This window comes from Hemitrygon akajei, chromosome 4 (assembly GCF_048418815.1).
Source record: "Hemitrygon akajei chromosome 4, sHemAka1.3, whole genome shotgun sequence".
NCBI classification, from domain to species: Eukaryota; Metazoa; Chordata; class Chondrichthyes; order Myliobatiformes; family Dasyatidae; genus Hemitrygon; species Hemitrygon akajei.
The window spans coordinates 57603464-57623095 of record NC_133127.1 but is presented as its reverse complement, the minus strand read 5'-3'; the positions used below and the strand labels follow the sequence as shown (position 1 = coordinate 57623095).

At 38.1% G+C, this 19632-nt stretch overlaps 1 protein-coding gene across 3 annotated transcripts in view; it reads left to right on the top strand.

Annotated features, from left to right (window-relative positions):
• The window catches only part of sclt1 (sodium channel and clathrin linker 1), a 76863-nt gene that overhangs the window by 43446 nt on the left and 13785 nt on the right, over positions 1 to 19632 (top strand). For 2 of the 3 annotated variants that reach the window (XM_073042680.1, XM_073042681.1), the window contains exons 15-22: positions 1034 to 1132; positions 3065 to 3136; positions 3463 to 3537; positions 5742 to 5887; positions 12408 to 12600; positions 15787 to 15983; positions 17248 to 17326; positions 19529 to 19624. In XM_073042680.1, the coding sequence (XP_072898781.1) occupies positions 1034 to 1132; positions 3065 to 3136; positions 3463 to 3537; positions 5742 to 5887; positions 12408 to 12600; positions 15787 to 15983; positions 17248 to 17326; positions 19529 to 19624 (957 nt within the window). The remainder of the gene's footprint in view (positions 1 to 1033; positions 1133 to 3064; positions 3137 to 3462; positions 3538 to 5741; positions 5888 to 12407; positions 12601 to 15786; positions 15984 to 17247; positions 17327 to 19528; positions 19625 to 19632) is intronic. The other variant, XM_073042682.1, reaches the window with a different exon arrangement.

The window sequence follows — 19632 nt, the reverse complement described above, 5'->3', positions numbered from 1 at the left end:
GAAGATGGACGTTTTTAGGGAAGGTAAAGGTCTGAAGAAGAAGGCATCTGACTGAAAAGGAGAATGGATCATGAGAGAAAGGGAAGGAGGGGCACCAGAGGGAGATGAGGAGAAGAGAAGGGGAAGAGCGGGGGCCAGATTTGAGAATGGAAAAAATAGAGGAGAAGGGTGAAATTACAGGAAGTTGGCAAAATCAATGCTTATGTCATCAGGTTGGAGGCTACCCAAAAACAAGACGTGAGGTGATTCTCCTCCCTCATTGTGGCAGTAGAGAAGACCATGGACTAATATATCAGAATAGGAAATTCTGCCTGTTGTGATGGAGTGAAGGTGCTCAACAAAGTGTCCCCTAATCTACATCAGTTTTCATTGATATAGAGAAGGCTGCACCGGGAACACCATATACAGCACGTGACACTGGCAGACTTGCAGATAAAGTGTTCCTTTCCTGGAAGGATTGTTTGGAGCCCTAAATAGTGGTGAGGGAGGAAGTGCAGTATGTGTATCACTTGAAGGGATAAGTGTTAGGAGAGAGATCAGTGAGGCAGGAGAAGTGAGTCACGGAGAGATGGTGATTCCTGTGGAGAGTGGTGGTGGAGTCAGGGTGAGATCTGTGAGATCCCATTGAACATAGCGACAGTTACGGAGAATGAGGTGCTAGATGCAGAGGCTCGTATGGTGGTAGGTAAGGACAAGGGGAACTCTATCCCTGGTTATAGCGGTGGGAGGATGGAGTGAGGGCCAGTGTCCAGGAAATGGAGGAGATGTGGGTGAGAGCAGCATCAATTGTAGAAAGAATCACCATTCTTTGAAGGTGGAAGATATCTCAGATATCTATAAGTCTTTGTTCAGTTTGAATTACACTTTGGGATAAGTTTGTTGATCGCTCTCTTTGGGGTCAGCTTATTAGATATAACTGTTCCTTAACTATGAAGTGCGAAATTGAAATATAAATGATAAAAAATTTAAAAAAACAAAATCACCAAGATACTCATTTTAATGATTTATTTTCAAATTTTTGCAAACCATTTAGATATTACTACGTGAAAAACAAAAGGATGAAGAAGTGGTAAAAGTGAAAGAAGCCATGGTTCAGCTTGTTCAAGAAGTTGCTGCTCAAATCAAAAAGGAGGTTAAGTCAGATGATTTTTCTAAATTTATTTTATTCTGATGGTTAAACACATGGCCCTAACTTAATATTCAATATGGTATCAATAATTCAAAACAAGTAGAAAATATAAAACATATAAGCACTTTGATAACTTGAGGTTTCAGTTTGCTATTACTTTAAGTCTTGCAGCTTCAAAGCATTGTCAAAAGTTTGTTTAATCATGTTGGAAGACATTGAGAATAACCATGGATAATCATTCTGACTGAGGGAAAATTCAAAGCTTTGAATATCCACAAAATTTCTGTTCGGTTGTGAGTGAAATCAAAGGAATAATTCCTTAAGATGAGGAAATTCAAACCTTTTGAATTTATCCCATAAACTATTAACTTTGGCAGATCTGCATTTTATTTATACACTACTGGTTCAGAGTTTCCTTTGTTGAAAGCAATTCCAGATCTACAAAACTGACCACACCATGGCTAACTTGTTTTGATTATTCCCAGATCTATGAGGATGCAAATGAATAGAGCATTAATCAGCAGTCACTTAGTCAGTGACCAAGGTCTGTTTCTTATGGTACAATCATTTCAAATTTAGTCAATTGATCCACTCTGAGTATTTAAGAACTGTAGCCAACAGTCAATTGAAACTATACAGGTGTGCCTTGTGTGTAATTAGTTAAGTGAAGGCTGGTGACCAACACTCAATTGAATCTAATTGCAATGAAGAGCATGAAATCAGTTCATTGATTGGCTGACACTGCTGCAGATCAGTTAGTTTTAAAAGAGTAAGTGAGCCATTTTCAAAGCAATCCTATGCTTTCTATAATGCTGGAGTATATATTATTTGTCAAAATTCAGTTAGGAAACTTACAAAACATTTTTTAAACACTTATGTGCTAGCATGGTTCCTCAATGTAATTTCATTTTGTTGGATAGGCAAAGGTCCTGCACATTGTGGATATTAACTCCAAAGTTGGGTAATAACTGCCACAATACACTATTATTCATGAACTAATAACTCTAATTTAGTTGATGTTGACCCTGTAGACAGGGGACGGTTAAAAAATACCGAGTGTATCATTGGGATCTCCTTCCCCCCCTATTTGTGACATTTACCAGGAGCATTGCAAATGAAGGGCCCAAAGCATTGTTGAGGATCCCTACCACCTATGCCACAATCTCTTTGACTCAGTACAGTTATGAAGGAGGTACAGAAGCATCAGGACTCGGACTGCCAGACTGGGTAACAGCTACTTCCCTCAGACTGTGAAGCTAATGAGTACCCTATCACCACTGAGGTCTCCTCACTAGGACAGTGAGCTGTTTACTCTACCTGAGCTGCACGTTACTAAATGAATTTTGATTTATATTTTAACTTATTTATAGTATGTTTTGGTTTATGTGCTGTGTGATACGTTTGTGGGTGCACTGTGGTCTGGAGGACTATTTTGTTTGGCTGTATACCTGTATAGTCAGATGACAATAAACTTCAACTTTATTTAACTTGAACTCAAAGCAAATGACATTTTCTTAGAGAAGTGTATTGGGAAGTGATCTACAAGCCATCCCCCAGTTAAGAATGCATAAGTAATGGACATCTCTAATATGAAGGAGTTCCTATATAAAAGTACGACATGCATATATGCATTCATTTCTGCAAATGCTAGAAATAGTTTTCTCTCCCCACTTTTAGTAGTTGTTCTTTCTTATCAGTCTTATGTGCTTTTGATGTATTCGTTATTAAATTGTGGAGGAATAGTAGGTTTTATATATTTTTGGAGTTAAAATGGAACCTATTCATTGCCCTGGAACAGACTGTATTGTTTAATATATTTGTTGTAGTTGTAGGGTGCTTGATCTTTGAAATGAACCAAACCATTTTTTAAACTTAAATTGAAGTAAAATGTACAAAGGATATACAATAACATTCTCAATTTTGTTTTTGTTGCAGGTTGAAAATGTCAGGAAACAAAGTAATGTACAGATTTCTCGTTTAACTGAGGAATTATCTGATATGCAAATGGTAAGTGTGACATCCAAACTGAACGTGTCAACTTTATAACAGTAAAATGTGGTGAAGACAGCTGAACTTGATCCAGAATTGAAATACCTGCCTACTTATCTCATTCATAAATGTTCTTCAGTTGAAGTCGAAAGTTAATATAGATCCGTAATGAGGGCAAAGGCAAGTTACATTGAAGTGCAGGTAAATAAGATCGCAGTACACAGGATGAAGTATAGCCTGTTGGTCATTAAAAACACTGGAATAGATTTTCAGCATCTGCAGCTTCTCTAAAATGGTAGGTTTAAATTCTTTGCCAACTTTTATGATATGCATCCTTCTGATAGAATTGTGAAGATAAACAAGGTCAGATTGAACGAGCCAGAAGAGAGAAACGAGCTGTAGAAGAAGAACTTGAAAAGGTAAAAAAAAATGAGTTTTATTGAATAAATTCTTAATGTGCAAACATCCATTGTTTTCCTCTCCAACCTAATTTTCTCTCTCCATTGTATGATGCTTAGTTGCAAGTCCTGCACACTTTGAATGTCACTTCTAACTGCTTTAACTGACATTGTTGTATTTCTCCCATTTGGATAGGATCAGGTAAATAGTTCAGATATTTGAGATGAAATAGAAAACGCTAGAAATAATGTGTCAGGCAGTCTCTATGGAACTATGGAGGGCAAAATAAAGCCAACATTTCGGGCCAATTGCTTTCAATCTGTTGTGTTACATATTGTGAATGGACTGGAGGTAGAAAAAAATACCAGTGATTGGTGAGGCTCATTGACACTTGGGCAGAGAACCAGAGAATAAGCGACATCAGGCCAAGTGACAATTTTTTTAAAAATAGTAAAACAATTCGGGTTCAGTGATTGTCTTATAGTTTTGAGTGAAGATCATGACTCTTTAAACTAAGATGATTGGCTGCTGGCCACACCTTGATCAGCATGTGCCATAATTATTGTGAGATTTCTTACAGTTAGCCTTTAATCTCTTTAGTTCTGCATTTTCATACAAAATACCTTTGCCAGTTCTCTTTGTCCTTTAGCATTCCTCCATGCTGCCCACCTGCTTGACTGATCTTGTTTTGTAAACTGTCAGCATGAAAATTTGACTTGAGCAGTAAAGCACTTGAGGCTTGAATAATTAGTTTGGTAATTGTAAGAAATGGAATGACAATAAATAAATTGGGTGTTTTTTCTCTGATAATTTGCACAAAATTACATTTAAAAAATCAGTTCTCTTGTCTTCTGCAGAATATAAAGTACAAGTGTGCTGTTAGGCTTCAGAAGCTATGAAAGTCTTCATTGTTATTTATTTTACTAATAATGCCAACGTTTAAAACTTTAAAAATAAACAAGGAACAGCGTGTCCGTGTATCAGCTTTTATTTTTGAATGACTACAGACCAGTTTTGTGCCACCTTCTCAGACTTAAATGTGCTGTATCTACAGACAATTTTAATTTCTGGTTTCACTCATCAAATTAGAATTTGTTCATGTATAAATAGAAAGTACCACATCCAAATTCTTTCAAGCAAATTTCCAATAAAGTCGTGTAAGTTTGTTAAAATCTAAAGCTAGTCAGAAGCCCATATTTTTGGATGCTCAGGAATTAATAGGGAATGCATTTAACTTGCCATGGACACCGTTAAGTTCTTACATAAATACAGTATAAATATAACCTATGGAATTTTCATGGTTGGAGTGTGCTAAAGAGTGAATGAAAAGCACTCTTGTTGTTTTATACATTGCATTGAAGATATCAGAAAATTAAATTATTGTAGGTTAGAGTTGCATGCTGAGAAATTAAAACCAGCAAGTCATACAAGAATGACTAAAAACGTAAACATCTAAAAGTAAGAATTCTTTAAACAAAGACTATCCTGTAGTTATTTTTTTGTGGGAGGGTGATGTGGTCAATGTTGGCAGAGCTATGTTTATGGCTGCTTTCTGCGAAATGGGTTGAAGGAAGATCCAGTGAGTTACATTGGTATCCTTCAAGAGTTCCTTCAAGAGGGTTAAATAGGAAAATTCCAAGACACTGACCTAGTGACAGATACAGAATTGTAATACAATGTAAATTAGAAGGCTGGGTAACTTGGAAGATAAATGTTATTTGTTTATATAATGTGTAATAATTACCATATTTCTAATTGATCTCAATGCCATGAGTTATTTAGATATACTTAAGATAGTTTTTGCAGCTGTCAAGACATAGGATACTTGCTGCCTGTCAAAATGTTAAGTGGAGTTTTGGAAGTGAGAGTTCAGTGTGTCCAGGAAGGCTGCACGCAAGATGTGCATTCTGTATGCAGACAGAAGATTCGATGTAGCATTTCAGCAAAATCTGGCCTATTAACTTTCATTCTCTGAATGCAGATGCTTATTTGCTATTTTTAATGCATCTATTGTTTTCTCTGACAGAATGTTGTCTATATCTAAAATATAACTGAATAGTTTTCTTAAATAATTATTATGCCTGAGTAATTGACAATCAGTACTGACATTTAAACACCTTTTTATCTTAACCACTTAACATGTTCATTTTGAGCCTCCTCTCTCTTCCTTTAAAATCCTGTTTAACAGCAGATTGAAACTCTAACGTCAAAAGCTCTGTTTCAGATGTATCGAAATGGTGCCAGCAATGAAGAAGATCGCAGAAAAATTGATGAACTACACCAGCGATGTTTGAATGCAGAACGTTCAAAAGATGGGCTCCAGATTAGTCTACAAGCAGCTCAAAATAAAATCAGAAAACTTGAGATGAAGTAAGAACTATGCTACAATGTCTCTTTTGTTTTCTTGGCTTCCAGTATTGTGTTCCTCAAGTCTGTGATATTTGTTTACCAATTTCAAAATGTAAAGTGGTAGCATTAACAGTGAAATGGCATTGCATGAGAATATCCCAGCAATATTTCTGAGACCTTTTTTAATCTTTGTCAATGCCCTTTTAAAGCTGATATGGCATAAGCAGCCTTGGATAACACTGGCTTGGACTTGGTTATTCTCTTGCTTCGTCATGACATTAACTGAGAATATCTTAGAACCATTACCTAAACCTGCCATTCCATATAGAGGCAAGAAGAAATCAACACATTGCTGATGCTGGAAATACAAAATTAGAACAGAAAATGATAGAGATTTGGAGAAAGAGATAATCTAACCATTTTAAATTGTCTGTTGATCAGAACTAAGAAAATCTAAAAATGCTTTAAATTACAGAGAGGGGAAGGAAAGGAAAGTAAAACGAGAATACCTGTGGTAGGGTAGACTGAGCAACACGGTGGTACAGGTTGAGAGAGGGTGATGAAGATCTGATATCATTACATCTGAATGAAATGTAAGTGGAATGAGATGAATGAGAATGGAAAGAGTGAGGGAGAAAATCAATTCTGGAGTAGGAATATCCTCCAATTCCCTGACACTTTTCCTTTTTGAAATAGATAATAATTAGGTGTAGTGATGTTTTCCTAATTATTTTTAAATGTGTGGATTCAATTTAACTAAGTGATAGTTTCTTCCTCTTTGAGTTTGATTTTGTTTATTTAATATATTCCTTTCTGTTTTAAGTGCACTTGTTACTCATGTCACCATCCAATGTCTGGCTTGTTATAGCTCCCTAATAAATAGCAAAGTTAAACAGGATTTTAATACCTCTCCCTGCCATCCATCCTATTATAAAAACAGAAAATGTTTGAAATATGCAACAGATCATGCCTTATTGAAAAGAGAAATAATTAGTAATACAGTCAGCCCTCCTTATCCACGGGGGATTGGTTTCGGGAACCCCCGCGGATTCCAAAGAACACGGATGCTCAAGTCCCTTATTTAACCTGTCTCAGTGTGGGTAGACTTTAGGACCCGGGGGAGCTCGGGACTTTATTTAACCTGTCTCAGTGTAGGTGGACTTTATGACCCGGGGGAGCTCGGGACTTTATTTAACCTGTCTCAGTGTAGGTGGACTTTATGACCCAAGGAGTTCAGACCTGCCGCCCGTGGCTGCTGCTGAATCCACAGTGTTTCTGTTCCGTTGACGGAAAACGATCATGATTGAAAATAAAGTGGAAATAATAAAGCAATTGGAAAGAGGTGATACACCATCGGTCATTGGAAAAGCGTTAGGCTACAGTCGGTCAACAATCAGAACAATTTTAAAGGATAAAGTGAGAATAATGGAGCATGTGTAAGGCCCTGCCCTGATGAAAGCTACAATTATTACTAAGCAACGCAGTGGTTTAATTATTGAAATACATATGTTTCTTAAGTGTTTTATATCCATGGAAAGGTAAACTATATACTATATACTAAGACAAATGTTTGACTGACACTAAATAATACCAGATCCAACTTGCATACAAATCCGACTTAAAGACTGCCTGTACTTTAATTCATCTCTAGATTACTTATAGTACCTAATACAATGTAAATGCTATGTAGATAGTTATACTGTATTGTTTAGGGAATAATGACAAGAAAAAATATCTGTACATGCTCAAACAACGAATGCTGGAGAGAGAACTTTTTTTTTCGGTCCCGATCTGCGATAACATACGCACAGCCTCCTGTATACTTTAAATCATCTCTAGATTATCTTATAATACCTAATACAATGTAAATGCTATGTAAATAGTTGTCATACTGTATTGTTTAGGGAATAATAGCAAGAAAAAAAACTCTGTACATGCCCATACAACGAGTGCTGGAGAGAGAACTTCCGTTTTTTTCCCAATCCGCAGTTGGTTGATTCCGCGTATGCGGAACCTACGGATAAGGAGGGCCGACTGTATATCAGGTTGAAAGCTGATTGTCAGAGTGGCAAAGAGTTCTAAAGGATCTTCAATCTGAAACATTTCCACTGTTTCTCCTTCTGTAGGTGCTGCCTGACCAGTTGGGTATTTGCAACATGTTCAGATTTATTTATTTTTATTTCAAATTTCCAGCCCTTGCAGTTTTTTTGGTTTGCCTTATTTTGTCACTGTGCCTGTACAGTATTGAGCTATTTGAATTGATACTCATAGCATGTTTAGTTGGAATGGTGCATTGTTTCTGCCTGCTCTTGCTCCACTGAACACATGTCCACATACCTTGACTCCATTTTAACCCCCTTGGTTTAGTCCCACCTATGTCTACAAAAATTGACATCATCTTGATCTCAACTTTCAATTCCCTAGCCCTGATTGCCACATTTTTCACCATGGATGTTCAGTCCCTATATGCTTCTATCCCCTATCACGAAGGCATTAAAGCTCTCCACTACTTCCTTGACAGTTTACCTGATCAATTCCCATCCACCACCAACCTCCTCCATCTGGTCCTCGCCCTCAGCAATTTCTCTTTCGCTCCTTCCACTTTCTTCGAACTCAGGGTGTAGCCATGGGCCCGACCTACACCTGCCTTTTCGTTGGCTATGTGGAATAGTCCATGTTCCAAGCCTTCCCTAGTATCGCTCCCCAATGCTTTCTGCACTACATTGACAATAGCATCTGCGCTGCTTCATGCACTTGTGCTGAACTCATTAATTTCAACAACTTTGCTTCCAACTTCCACCCTGCCCTTCAGTTCACTTGGTTCATTTCTGACACTTCTCTTCCCTTTCTTGATCTCTGTCTGCATCACTGGGGAAAAACTGTCTACCAATATATTTTATAAACCCACTGATTCCTATGGCAATCTTATTACACCTCTTCTCTCCCTGTGTTCTGTGAAAATGCTATTCCCTCTACTCTGTTCCTTAATCTCCACTGCATCTGTTCCCAGATGAGGCTCTCCTTACCAGCACATCAGAGTTGTCCTCTTTCTTCAAAGAACCAGGTTTCCCTTCCACCACAGTGAAAGGGAAAGGGTGAAGAGCTGTCTTCACCCGCAGCTCTTCTTCTTGGACATCTGCACTAACCCCATCTTCCCACCCACCACCTTAACAGAGATAGAGTTCCTCTTGTCGTCGTCTATCACCCCCATGAACCTCCGTATCCAACACACCATTCTCTACAACTTCTGCCATCTTTAACGGGACCCTCTGTACTTTCCACAGGGACCCCTTGACCTCTGTCCTCCATGACGCTTTGTCCATTCATCTCTCCTCACTAATCTCCATCCTGGCACTTAAACCTGTGAATGGCAGAACTGCTCCATCCTCCCTCACCTCTAATCAGGGCCCCGAACATTCTTTCCAACTAAGGCAGCACTTGACCTGCAAATTTGTTGGGGTCATCTACTGATTGAGAAGCAATAACTGTTCCTATACCTGGAAATATGAGCCCTGAGGCTCCCGTACCATCTTCCTGATGGCAACAGTGGGAAGAGAGCATGACTTGGTAGTGAGAGAATCCTGATGATGGATGCTGCTTTCCTGCCACAACATTCCATATATATGTGCTTGATGGTGGGGAGGGGGGAGGGTTTACCTGAAATTGACTGAGCCGTATCCACTACTTGTAGGAATTTTCATTGAAAGGTACTGGTGTTTCCATGCCAGACTGTGATGCAATCACTCAATATACTCTCCACCACACATCTATAGAAGTTTGTCAAAAGTTTTAGATGTCATGCCAAATCTTCTCAAACTGTGAAGGAAGTAGAGTCGCTGATGTGCTTGTGTGCTGGGCCCAGTACAGGTCCTCTGAAATGGTAACACTGAGGAATTCAAAGTCGCTGATCTTCTACACCTCTGATCCCCTGATGAGGTCTGGTTCCAGGACCTCCAGTTTCCTCCTCCTGTACTCAATAATCAGCTCCTTGGTCATCCTGACATTAAGAGGTTGTTGTTAAGGCATGATGGCCAAATTTTCAGTTTCACTCCTATATGCTGATTCATCACCATCTTTGATTCAGCCAGTCATTGGTGTTGTCAGGAAACTTAAATATGGTATTATAGCTGTGCTTAGCCACACAGTCATAAAAGTAAAGTGAGTAGAGCAGAGGGCTAAACACTCAGCCTTGTGCTGCACCTGTACAGGTGGAGATTGTGGAGGAGATGTTACCAATCTGAATTGACTGGTGTTTGCAAGTGAGGAAATCAAGGATCCAATTTCACAAGGAGGTATTGAGGCCGTGGTCTTGAAGCTTATTGATTAGTTTTGAGGAGATGATAGCATTGAATGCCAAGCTGAGTTGATTTAAAAAGCATTCTGGTTTCTGCCTCTTTGCTGTCCAGATGTTCTAGGGTTGAGTGAAGAACCAATGAAAGGGCATCTGCTGTGGACCTGTTGTGCCAGTAGGCAAATTGGAGCAGATCCAACTTACACAGGAGTTGATGTGTTTTGAGCGGCTGGTGATAAAACATTTCATCACCGTGGATGTAAATGCTACTGGAAGACAGTATTTGAGGCAAGTTACCATGTTGTTCATAGGAATTGGTAAAATTGAGGCCTGCTTGAAGTAGATGGACGCCTCAGACTGCCAAAGCGAGGGGTTAAAGATCTCAGTAAATACTGCAGCCAAATAATGAGCACAGGTACTTAGTACTTAGCCAGGTACTCCAACTGGACCAGATGCTTTCATGGGTTCACCCTCCTGAAGGATGCTCTCCTGTCAGCCTCAGAGACTAAACTCAGAGATTCATTGCAGGCTGTGTGAGTTTGTGATGGTTCCTGTTTTCAATAGGTAGGTACATTTCATGTCAGAGAAATGTATACAATATACATCCTGAAATTCTTTTACTTTGCAAACATCCACAAAAACAGAGGAGTGCCCCAAAGAATAAATAACAGGTAAATGTTTGAACCCCAAAGCCCCCCCAGCTCCCCCCTCCCACACATAAACAGCAGCAAAGCAACGACCCCCCCAGCAAAAAAGCATCTGCACCCTCCACTGAGCACTCATGTGCAGCAAAGCATCAATAAAGACAGACTTGCAGTACCCAAAGACTACTCGTATACCCAGTAATTTGACATACTACAGGTTCTCTCTCTCTCCCTAATAAGGGAAAAGTGGTGTCCTCATTTCACAGTGAGATGGGAGACATGACAAAATAACTCGCCAATTCATGGTGTTAAAAGTCAGTTGCGTCGCTTTTTCCGAACTCTGTGCTCAAAGATCTCGGGTCTCTGGGCATGCAGCCAGCTCGCTGCTTTCAATTTTCCATGTACTCCCATGTTTTCTGTGGCAGCACGGACTTCGAATCCGCCTGCCTCCAGAGCTACGAAAATCAGGCACCCTAAAGGCGCGCTAGTCTTTCAGGCCGCACCCTTGGCATATCAAAAAGCAACCGGTCATGAAGCCCTGAAAGCGGGTCCCATTCCCACAAAGGACCAAAGTCAGCGTGTAACTCCAGGTCAGGGTCTTCAAAAGAACCCTGAAAAGGAAAAAAATTATATCAAAGATAGAAATTGAGCTGTTTCTGAGATGCAAGCAAAGGAGTCGCCGTTAGACGCCAACATCCTAAGTTCCACCCTCCGTTGTTTGACAGTCAAAGCGAGCATAGAAAGTGAGCTCATCTGGAAGCGAAGCCTTGTTGTCACCTTTGTCACTTGATTTCACTTCATAAGAGTTGATAGCATTCAAGCCTTGCCACAGCTGTCGAGCATCCTTCATTGATTCAAGTTCAGTCAGGGATTGTCACTTCACCCGTGAAATGGCTTTCAAGAGATCGTACCTGGACCTCTTGTAACTTTAATGGTAGTCAGACTTGAATGCCTCTGATCTTACCCTCAGCAGATTGAGGATCTCATGGTTCATCCACAGCTTCTGGTTGGGAAACACTCTGAATGATTTTGTGTGGACACACTTGTCTGCAACTATTTTTATGTAGTCTTATCACCTGCCATCTTCCTTCATGCCCCCTCTCCGTTTTCACCTATCACTTTCTAGCTTTTCCTTCTTCCCCTACCCCCTACATTATTCTGCCATCTTTCTCCTTCCATTCCTGTTAAAGGGACTTGGCCTGAAACGTCACCTCTTTATTCATATCCATGTATGCTGCCTGATTCTGCTGAGTTCCAGCATTTCGTGGTGTGTTTGCACTTGTTCTTAGTTGATTTAATTGTTTTGAAATTTGTCATCATGGTAACATGTTCTATGCAAGATAGAATATTTCAGAAAATCTTCAGTAACATTTAAAAACAAACTTCCACTCTAAGTAGTTGTTACATGTACAAAATGCCAGAGTTGTAAGTGACTTTCTCCAATGTCTCAGCTAGTTTTCAAGTACACAGCCTGCTAAATGATACAGACTAAAGTCAAATTGTTCGGATGAGATAGGCTATTACAGTTGGAACAGTAAAGGAAAACTTACTGTCGTACTTCAATGAGATGAAGAGAATATTCTACCTAGTTGTGTTCATTTTATAGTCACGAGGAAGAGATGTTTCGCTGCAAAGAAATGGTCCAGAAACTGCAGAGCAGTCTGGAAAATATTCGTGGAGATTGTGATACAGTCAGTGAAGAACGGTTGAGGCTGCAGAGAGAAAATGAGCAAATTCGTAAAGAAATGGAAGAATTGAAGAAAGTTAGTCTGGACATTCAAAGGAAAGCAAAACAACAGGTAAGTGAAAAGGACACAAAAAATGTTTCAGGTGGTAAAGAGTCAAATCTATATGTAGATCCTACATTAGGTATTGGGGAAAATGTATAGGGCTTGTATTTTAGTACAGTGTAGCAAATTAGATGAAATGTTGATTGACCAAATGTTAGAGAAGAGCTGGAGATGATCTCCCTATTGCTCAGTTCTTAGCTGAACAGCCACATGCTTTAGGGTAAGGAAATCTGACTTGAATTCCTTTAGGCTTAGATATCCCAAGTAATCCTGACATTTGCTTACCCCCTACTCTAAGACTGTGTCAACTATATTGATAAATCGGGAGTTGTGTATAGAATAGACCAGCCAGCTAAAAGTGTTAGATTTCATTCGCTGATGGACATTTATCCAGTAATTTTACAGCTACCGTCACAGAGATTAGTGTTTTTTAAATCTGGATTTTATTTAATTACCGGAATTTAAATTTCTTCAACTTCCATGATTTGATCGTTGATCAGAAATTTGATTGGATCATGACATTGGGATACCAGGCCAGCGAATGTAGAAAATACCATTGCACCATGTAAACAAAACTAGATGACCATTCCAAAATCATCACTATTCAGGACATGGGTGTAAGCTGGACACAAAGCTGAGTTTTGAATTGTTCAAATGGAAGCCAATGTACATAAGTAAAATTGTGTTCCATGGAAATTAGCTGGTGTATTAATGATAGGGGAGAATTGAAAATGGAGGATGCTCTTTGGAGCATTCTTCATTTGAAAGTGAACCACAGGGCCTACAAAAATTGTTCACCACCCCCCGCCGGAAGTCTTCATGTTTTATTGTTTTACAACATTAAGTCACAGTGGATTTAATTTGGCTTTTGACACAGATCAACAGAAAAAGACTTTTTGGGTCAAAGTGAAAACAGATCTCTATAGAGTGATCTAAATTAATTACAAATATAAAACAGAAAATAATTGATTGCTTAAATATTCACCCTCTTTTTAAAATGACACACCAATTCATCACTGGTGCAGCTAATTGGTTTTAGAAGTCAAGTAATAGTTACATGGAGATTTGTTTTTGGAGACCTGTGTACAGTCAAGATGTTTCAATTGATTGTAGTTAAAATACTTCTGCATCTGAAAAATCCAACTGCTGGTGAGTCAGTATCTTGGCAAAAATTACACTATGAAGACAAAAGAACACTCCAAGCAACTCCACGAAAAGGTTATTGAAAAGCATAGGTCAGGCGATCAATACAAGAAAATTTTCAAGTCATTGAATATCCCTTGGAGTACAGTTAAGTCAGTCATCAAGAAATGGAAGGAATATAGCACAGCTGTAGATCTGCCTAGGGCAGGCTGTGCTCAAAAACTGAGTGACCATGCAAGAAGGGGACTAGTGAGGGAGGCCACCAAGAAACCTATGACAACTCTGGAGGAGTTACAAGCTTCAGTGGCTGAGATGGGAGAGACTGCACATACAGTAACTGCTGCCCAGGTGCTTCACCAGTTGCAGCTTTATGGAAGAGTGGCAAAGAGAAAGCCACTGTTGGGGACATGAAATCTCAGTTAGAATTTTCCAGAAGGCATGTGGGAGACTCTGAAGTCAGCTGAAGAAGGTTCTGTGGTCTGATGAAACCAAAATTGAGCTTATTGGCCATTAGACCAAACGCTGTGTTTGGTGTAAGCCAAACACTGCACATTATCTAATCATTGTGAAGCATGGTGGTGGCTGCATCATGCTGTGGGGTTACTTCACTGCAGCAGGCCCTGGAAGGCTTGTGAAGATAGAGGGTAAAATGAATGCACCAAAATACAGGGAAATCCTGGAGGAAAACCTGATGCAGTCTGCAAGAGAACTGCAATTTGCGAGAATTGTTTCCAGCAAGACAGTGACCCCAAGCATAAAGCCAAAGCTACACAGGAATGATTTAGAAACAAAGCAGTTAATGTCAGGAGTGGCCAAGTCAGAGTTATCTCAATCCAATTGAGAATCTTGTGGCCGGACTTGAAAAGGATAGTTCACCATATAATTTGACAGAGCTTGAGCAGTTAGAATGAGGAAAAATTGCAGTGTCCAGATGTGCAAAGCTGACAGAGACTTATCCATACAAACTCAAGGCTATAATTGTTGCCAAAGGTACATCTAATAAATACTGACTTGAAGAGGGTGAATACTTAGGCAATCAGTTATTTTGTGTTTTATATTTGTAATTAATTTAGATCTCTTTGTAGAGATCTGTGTTCACTTTGACCCAAAAAGCTTTTTTTCTGCTGATCCGTGTCAACAAAGCCAAATTAAATCCACTATGATTCAATGTTGTAAAACAATAAACATGAAAACTTCTGAGGGCGAATACTTTTTATAGGCACTGTATTTTGAAGTATTAAGCACATACAGATTATTCTAGAAATATCTAAACTTGGGAAGCTTCAACTGAGCTAATGTATAGATTAGCTTACATAAAAGAAAATGGGAAGGCACATTTGTATTAGAATAACAGATATAATAGAATAACATAATTAAGGCAGAAGAACACAAAATGTTGAAGTCTTTACCATATATTCAAATAGTCATATGCATTTTTATGTGATGGTAAGTTTGCAAATCATTTAATACCTTGTGCATCTTTTGTTTCCTTACACAATCAGTTAACATCTTTCATTTTTTAAAAAAAAGAGATGAGATGAAGTTCAGTTTCTGCCTGTATACCAGTAATATGGAGGTGGACAGAGAGGAAGAATCTTGAATGGCTGAGGTGTATAGAGGTGTATATTGATGTTCACCAAAATTTTCACCAGTAACTAATATTCCATCTGCTTGCCACCCATCACTGAGAGCCAGTCTAAGTTCTTGCTGTTGGTCCTAATCAAAATATTTTTTAATATACAGACATGATCATGGTGTGACAAATTGCTGTTTGTATGAAATCCAGTCTCTGAGTTGAATTGGGCAAAAGCTCTATATTTTCCATATTTCTTTATAGCACAAGAGACTTGCCTGTAGGACCTATGTTGACTCGCAAAGTAATCCTACTTGTTGACCAGTTTTTGCCTGTCACATATTCATTCCCCCAACTCTCCCAGATTCTACCACGTACCTACACTTACCCTTAGACCTTTTAAAATCTAAAAATGTATCAACATACAAAATGAATTTGTTCAAAGCTTTTTGACACTCCACAAGTTTTGTTTCATGTAGGTAGCAACTTTAGAACATGAATGCTCTGTGAAGGAACGTGGATTTGAAATTCAGCTACAGGAACTAGAGGACACTAATAGGAAGTCAAACACTGAACTGAAACGTTTACTAGCAGCGCAGCAGAAAGCAACAAGTCGGTGGAGAGATGAAGCAAGGAAACTAACTGAAGCCTTTGAAGTTAAACAAAACAATCTTAAGTAAGTAAATTCTGCTGTGTTAGATCTTAGGATTAAGAAGAGAGGGTACAAATTAGTTTACTTTAATGGTGTTAAAACTAGACATGTTACCATAAAGAGAGATGCAAGAGACTGCAGATCTGGAACTTGGAGCAACAAGCAGTCTGCAAGAGAACTCAGCAGGTCCAACAGCATCTGTGGGAGGGAAAGAAATGTTGACTTTCAGGGATCACTGATGATTCCATTCGTCCCAGCGATGCTGCTAGACCAACTGATACATCACTTTAACTCAGTTTATGAAAATTTTACAAAGAGCAAAATTCATTTGAGTTTCCACATGTAACTGATTACATGAAACAAGATGGGTATGATGCCAATAATAGTTGACTCCTCTGCTATAATATTTCTATGATTCTGTTTTCTTGTTTACCTAAGTACTATCCCCTTATATACAAACCTTAAAATCATTTGCAAAGTAGCCTTGGCATGAACACTTTCACTTTTATAGAAAAAAATCATGTCCTTCTGATGGTACAATTTTATTTTTCAGTTCATTTTGATCTTCCTTTCCCAAATTCTCTACATACTACTTTGAACTAGGTTTGCTATCTACCCACTTTACTAACATCTCTTTCCATTGTGTTTTTCCTGAAAGCTTACTAATGATCTTTTGCATTGTTTGAACTCAATAATATTAATTATTTTGTAACCAAGTCCAATTATGATCTTGCTTAGTGTATGTCCATAATGTTGCACAACAACTAGCCGATGCCAGCCTCTGAGAGATTTTGTTGTGCGCAGTCAAAGGATTTACCAAATGTCAATTTGAGTAACTACCAGCTCATATTTTGCCTCTAAGTAGAACTCTCACACGTTTCTTTCTCCAAATACTCTCCTAAATTGAGCCTGCGTTGAATTTAGAAATCATTGAATTTTTACAATGGAACTGTATTGGAAAACATAATTTCCATTACTGTATATTACTGTAAAAACTTTTTACTGTAAAAAATATTTGAACACCTCTCTTGTGTTTTACATTATAAGAAAACTGGTGGTATCTAATCTTGGGTAAAATTAAGTAAATCCAAATTTTGTTGATGAATTGCATATGCTGAAATTCAGCATTCCATATTTCTTTTGTCTGATTATATTCAACTCTTTTGGAGTACTGAGGCAATATTCATCTCAACCCTAAATTGTAGTCTGCTCATGTTGGGAATATTAACTATTGAGGTAAGAAAATCCCAAATTAAGTACTTCATTCTTTCTTCCACTTTGCTGACAGGACTGAACTTAGTCGACAGAAACAGCACTCACAAGAATTGGGTTCTCAGCTAGATGTCATGCATGAGAAAATGGCAGAGGTGAGATAGTTGATCTCAGTCATAATCCTAGTCCAGAACAGATTTATCTTGCATTCTACTTTAAGAGTTGGAAATTAGCATTTTTTCCAATCTGGTACCTATGTAGTTTTATATCTTCTGAATATGAAAGCTTTAGTATTTTTGAATAAGATTTAATTGAAAACCCTAGGAACAATTAAAGCCTACATCAATAAATGTTCATGTTCTTTTGCCATGTGAATTGTCCTTTTGTATTATAATACTTATTATAATTATTAGTGGTATTTGCAAATTGAAGCAAAAGACAATTAATACTGATTATTCACAGTTGAAAACATCTGAAAATAAAGCTGTAATTTTCAAATTATGTATGCACATGGTAGAGATTACATGATTGATAGTTCACTAGTCTGATGTCTATAATGCTTTGATACTTAAATATGAACCTGCTGGTATAATTTGGCATTTAAACATTTTCACATGGTATGACTTTGACTTTAAGCAACTTGTGTCGCCACATCTGCTGAGAGTTTTTAAATCAATCCATCTCCTTGTGCAAAAGAGTGGATATTCTTAAGCTAATTCTTAAACCTAGTGGATCAACACTGAAATTTTTTTGATTCAATATAGGCAGTCTTTATAGTCCCCTTCAAATGCATTACATGATAGAAAATGTTGATTGTTTTGGTGGAATTTTAACTCCAGTTATCATTATTTAGAATCGTTTTCAAAATTCCAATAAATTCTCAAATAGTTTTGGGTGGGAAAGCTAATTTTGCCATTCTGACAGATGGAAAAGATAAATAAATATGAGCTGGGAAAGTTTAAAAAATTGTTTTAGGAGTACTTCCAGCCTGTAATTAGAACTTCAAGTTTTAGTTTTGCTTGATACATAATTATATTTGCTGAACATCATTTTAATTTATACACTTGCCATCAGTTCACCTGTTCCTGAGAAATCATATTACAATTCTAATACAAGAGTGGCAGAGTGGAGATGGAGAGATGGAGATGTTAGGCACTCCTTCCCTCCCCTTGCTTGCAGGTCACCCTTAGACAAGGTATACATCTGCTTAGCGCCCCCCCCCCCCCCCCCCGGGATTAAGGTTTACATGAAGCCATGCGAGTGGGTGGTGGATGGTCATATGAGCTGCTGGTACACATCGCAAATCCTTGGTTATTCAAACACTTCAACTCTGAAGAGTATTGAAAGTGGCTAGGATCACCTGTTTGGTAAAGACACTGCCCAAAAGAAGGTAATGGCAAACAACTTTTGTAGAAAAATTTGCCGAGAACAATCATGATCACAGACCATAATCTCCCACGTCATCTGACACGGCACATAATGATGAGTGGAAGGGAATTACTGAGTATAGCACCACATGAAAAAGTTAATGATCTTTCTCTACAGAAAATACATTGACCCAAAGTTTTGGAGTAGTGAATCTTACAGTAATTGTCAAGAATTGAATCTTTTACCTCACCATTAGGTATGGATTAATTTTTTTTCATTCAGCTGTAGGACACAAAATTGATGACGTGATAGGTCAAGTAAAATTAGAATACCCTCCCTCCTGAATCATTGAGAGGAAAGAACAATAAGTAGATTGAGACAATAGTGGGATGAGACTGAGGGAAAGAGAAGGAGTGGGGGAGATGGGAGAGAAAAAATAAATTAGCCAACTCTTTAAAAAAAAATAATAGTAATTTAATTCTATTTCTGAACCACCAGGGCATTGTGGCACATGAGGAAATAAATCCTTGCCATTAAAAAAAACTATATAATGTGAATCACTGGCTCAAAATGGCCATGGCTTGTTTCACTGGTATTAAAGCAATAACCATGAATTTCATTAAATCTTATTGACATTTTTGAGGAACAGATTATTTTGAGTTCCAACATTGCTAATGATAGTGTAGGAAAAAAATCATCCAATAATTTATAATATATTGGAACTCCACACCCATCCTTTTCTTTCACCACTAGATGCTTTTTTTTAACACTAAAATAATGAAGGGTACTTTGACATATCATTTCTGGACTAATATGTTTTTCTATAATCATTTCTTGCTGGGATCAATTATGTTTTCCATTTATTTTTGACACAGATTAACCACAAATTTGTTTTAATATATGAAAATGTTAAATCCAGAATATCAGAAAAGTTCATATCTTTTTTATGAATTCATCTTTTACATATTTCCATTTTTTATTTGAGGTAGTATGAGAAACAGCTGTCGGAAAGTCAGGAAAAAATTAACAGACTTCAAAGGCGGCTGACCCACTCAGAGCACAGAGCAGCTACAGCCTCTCAAAAGGTAAATGG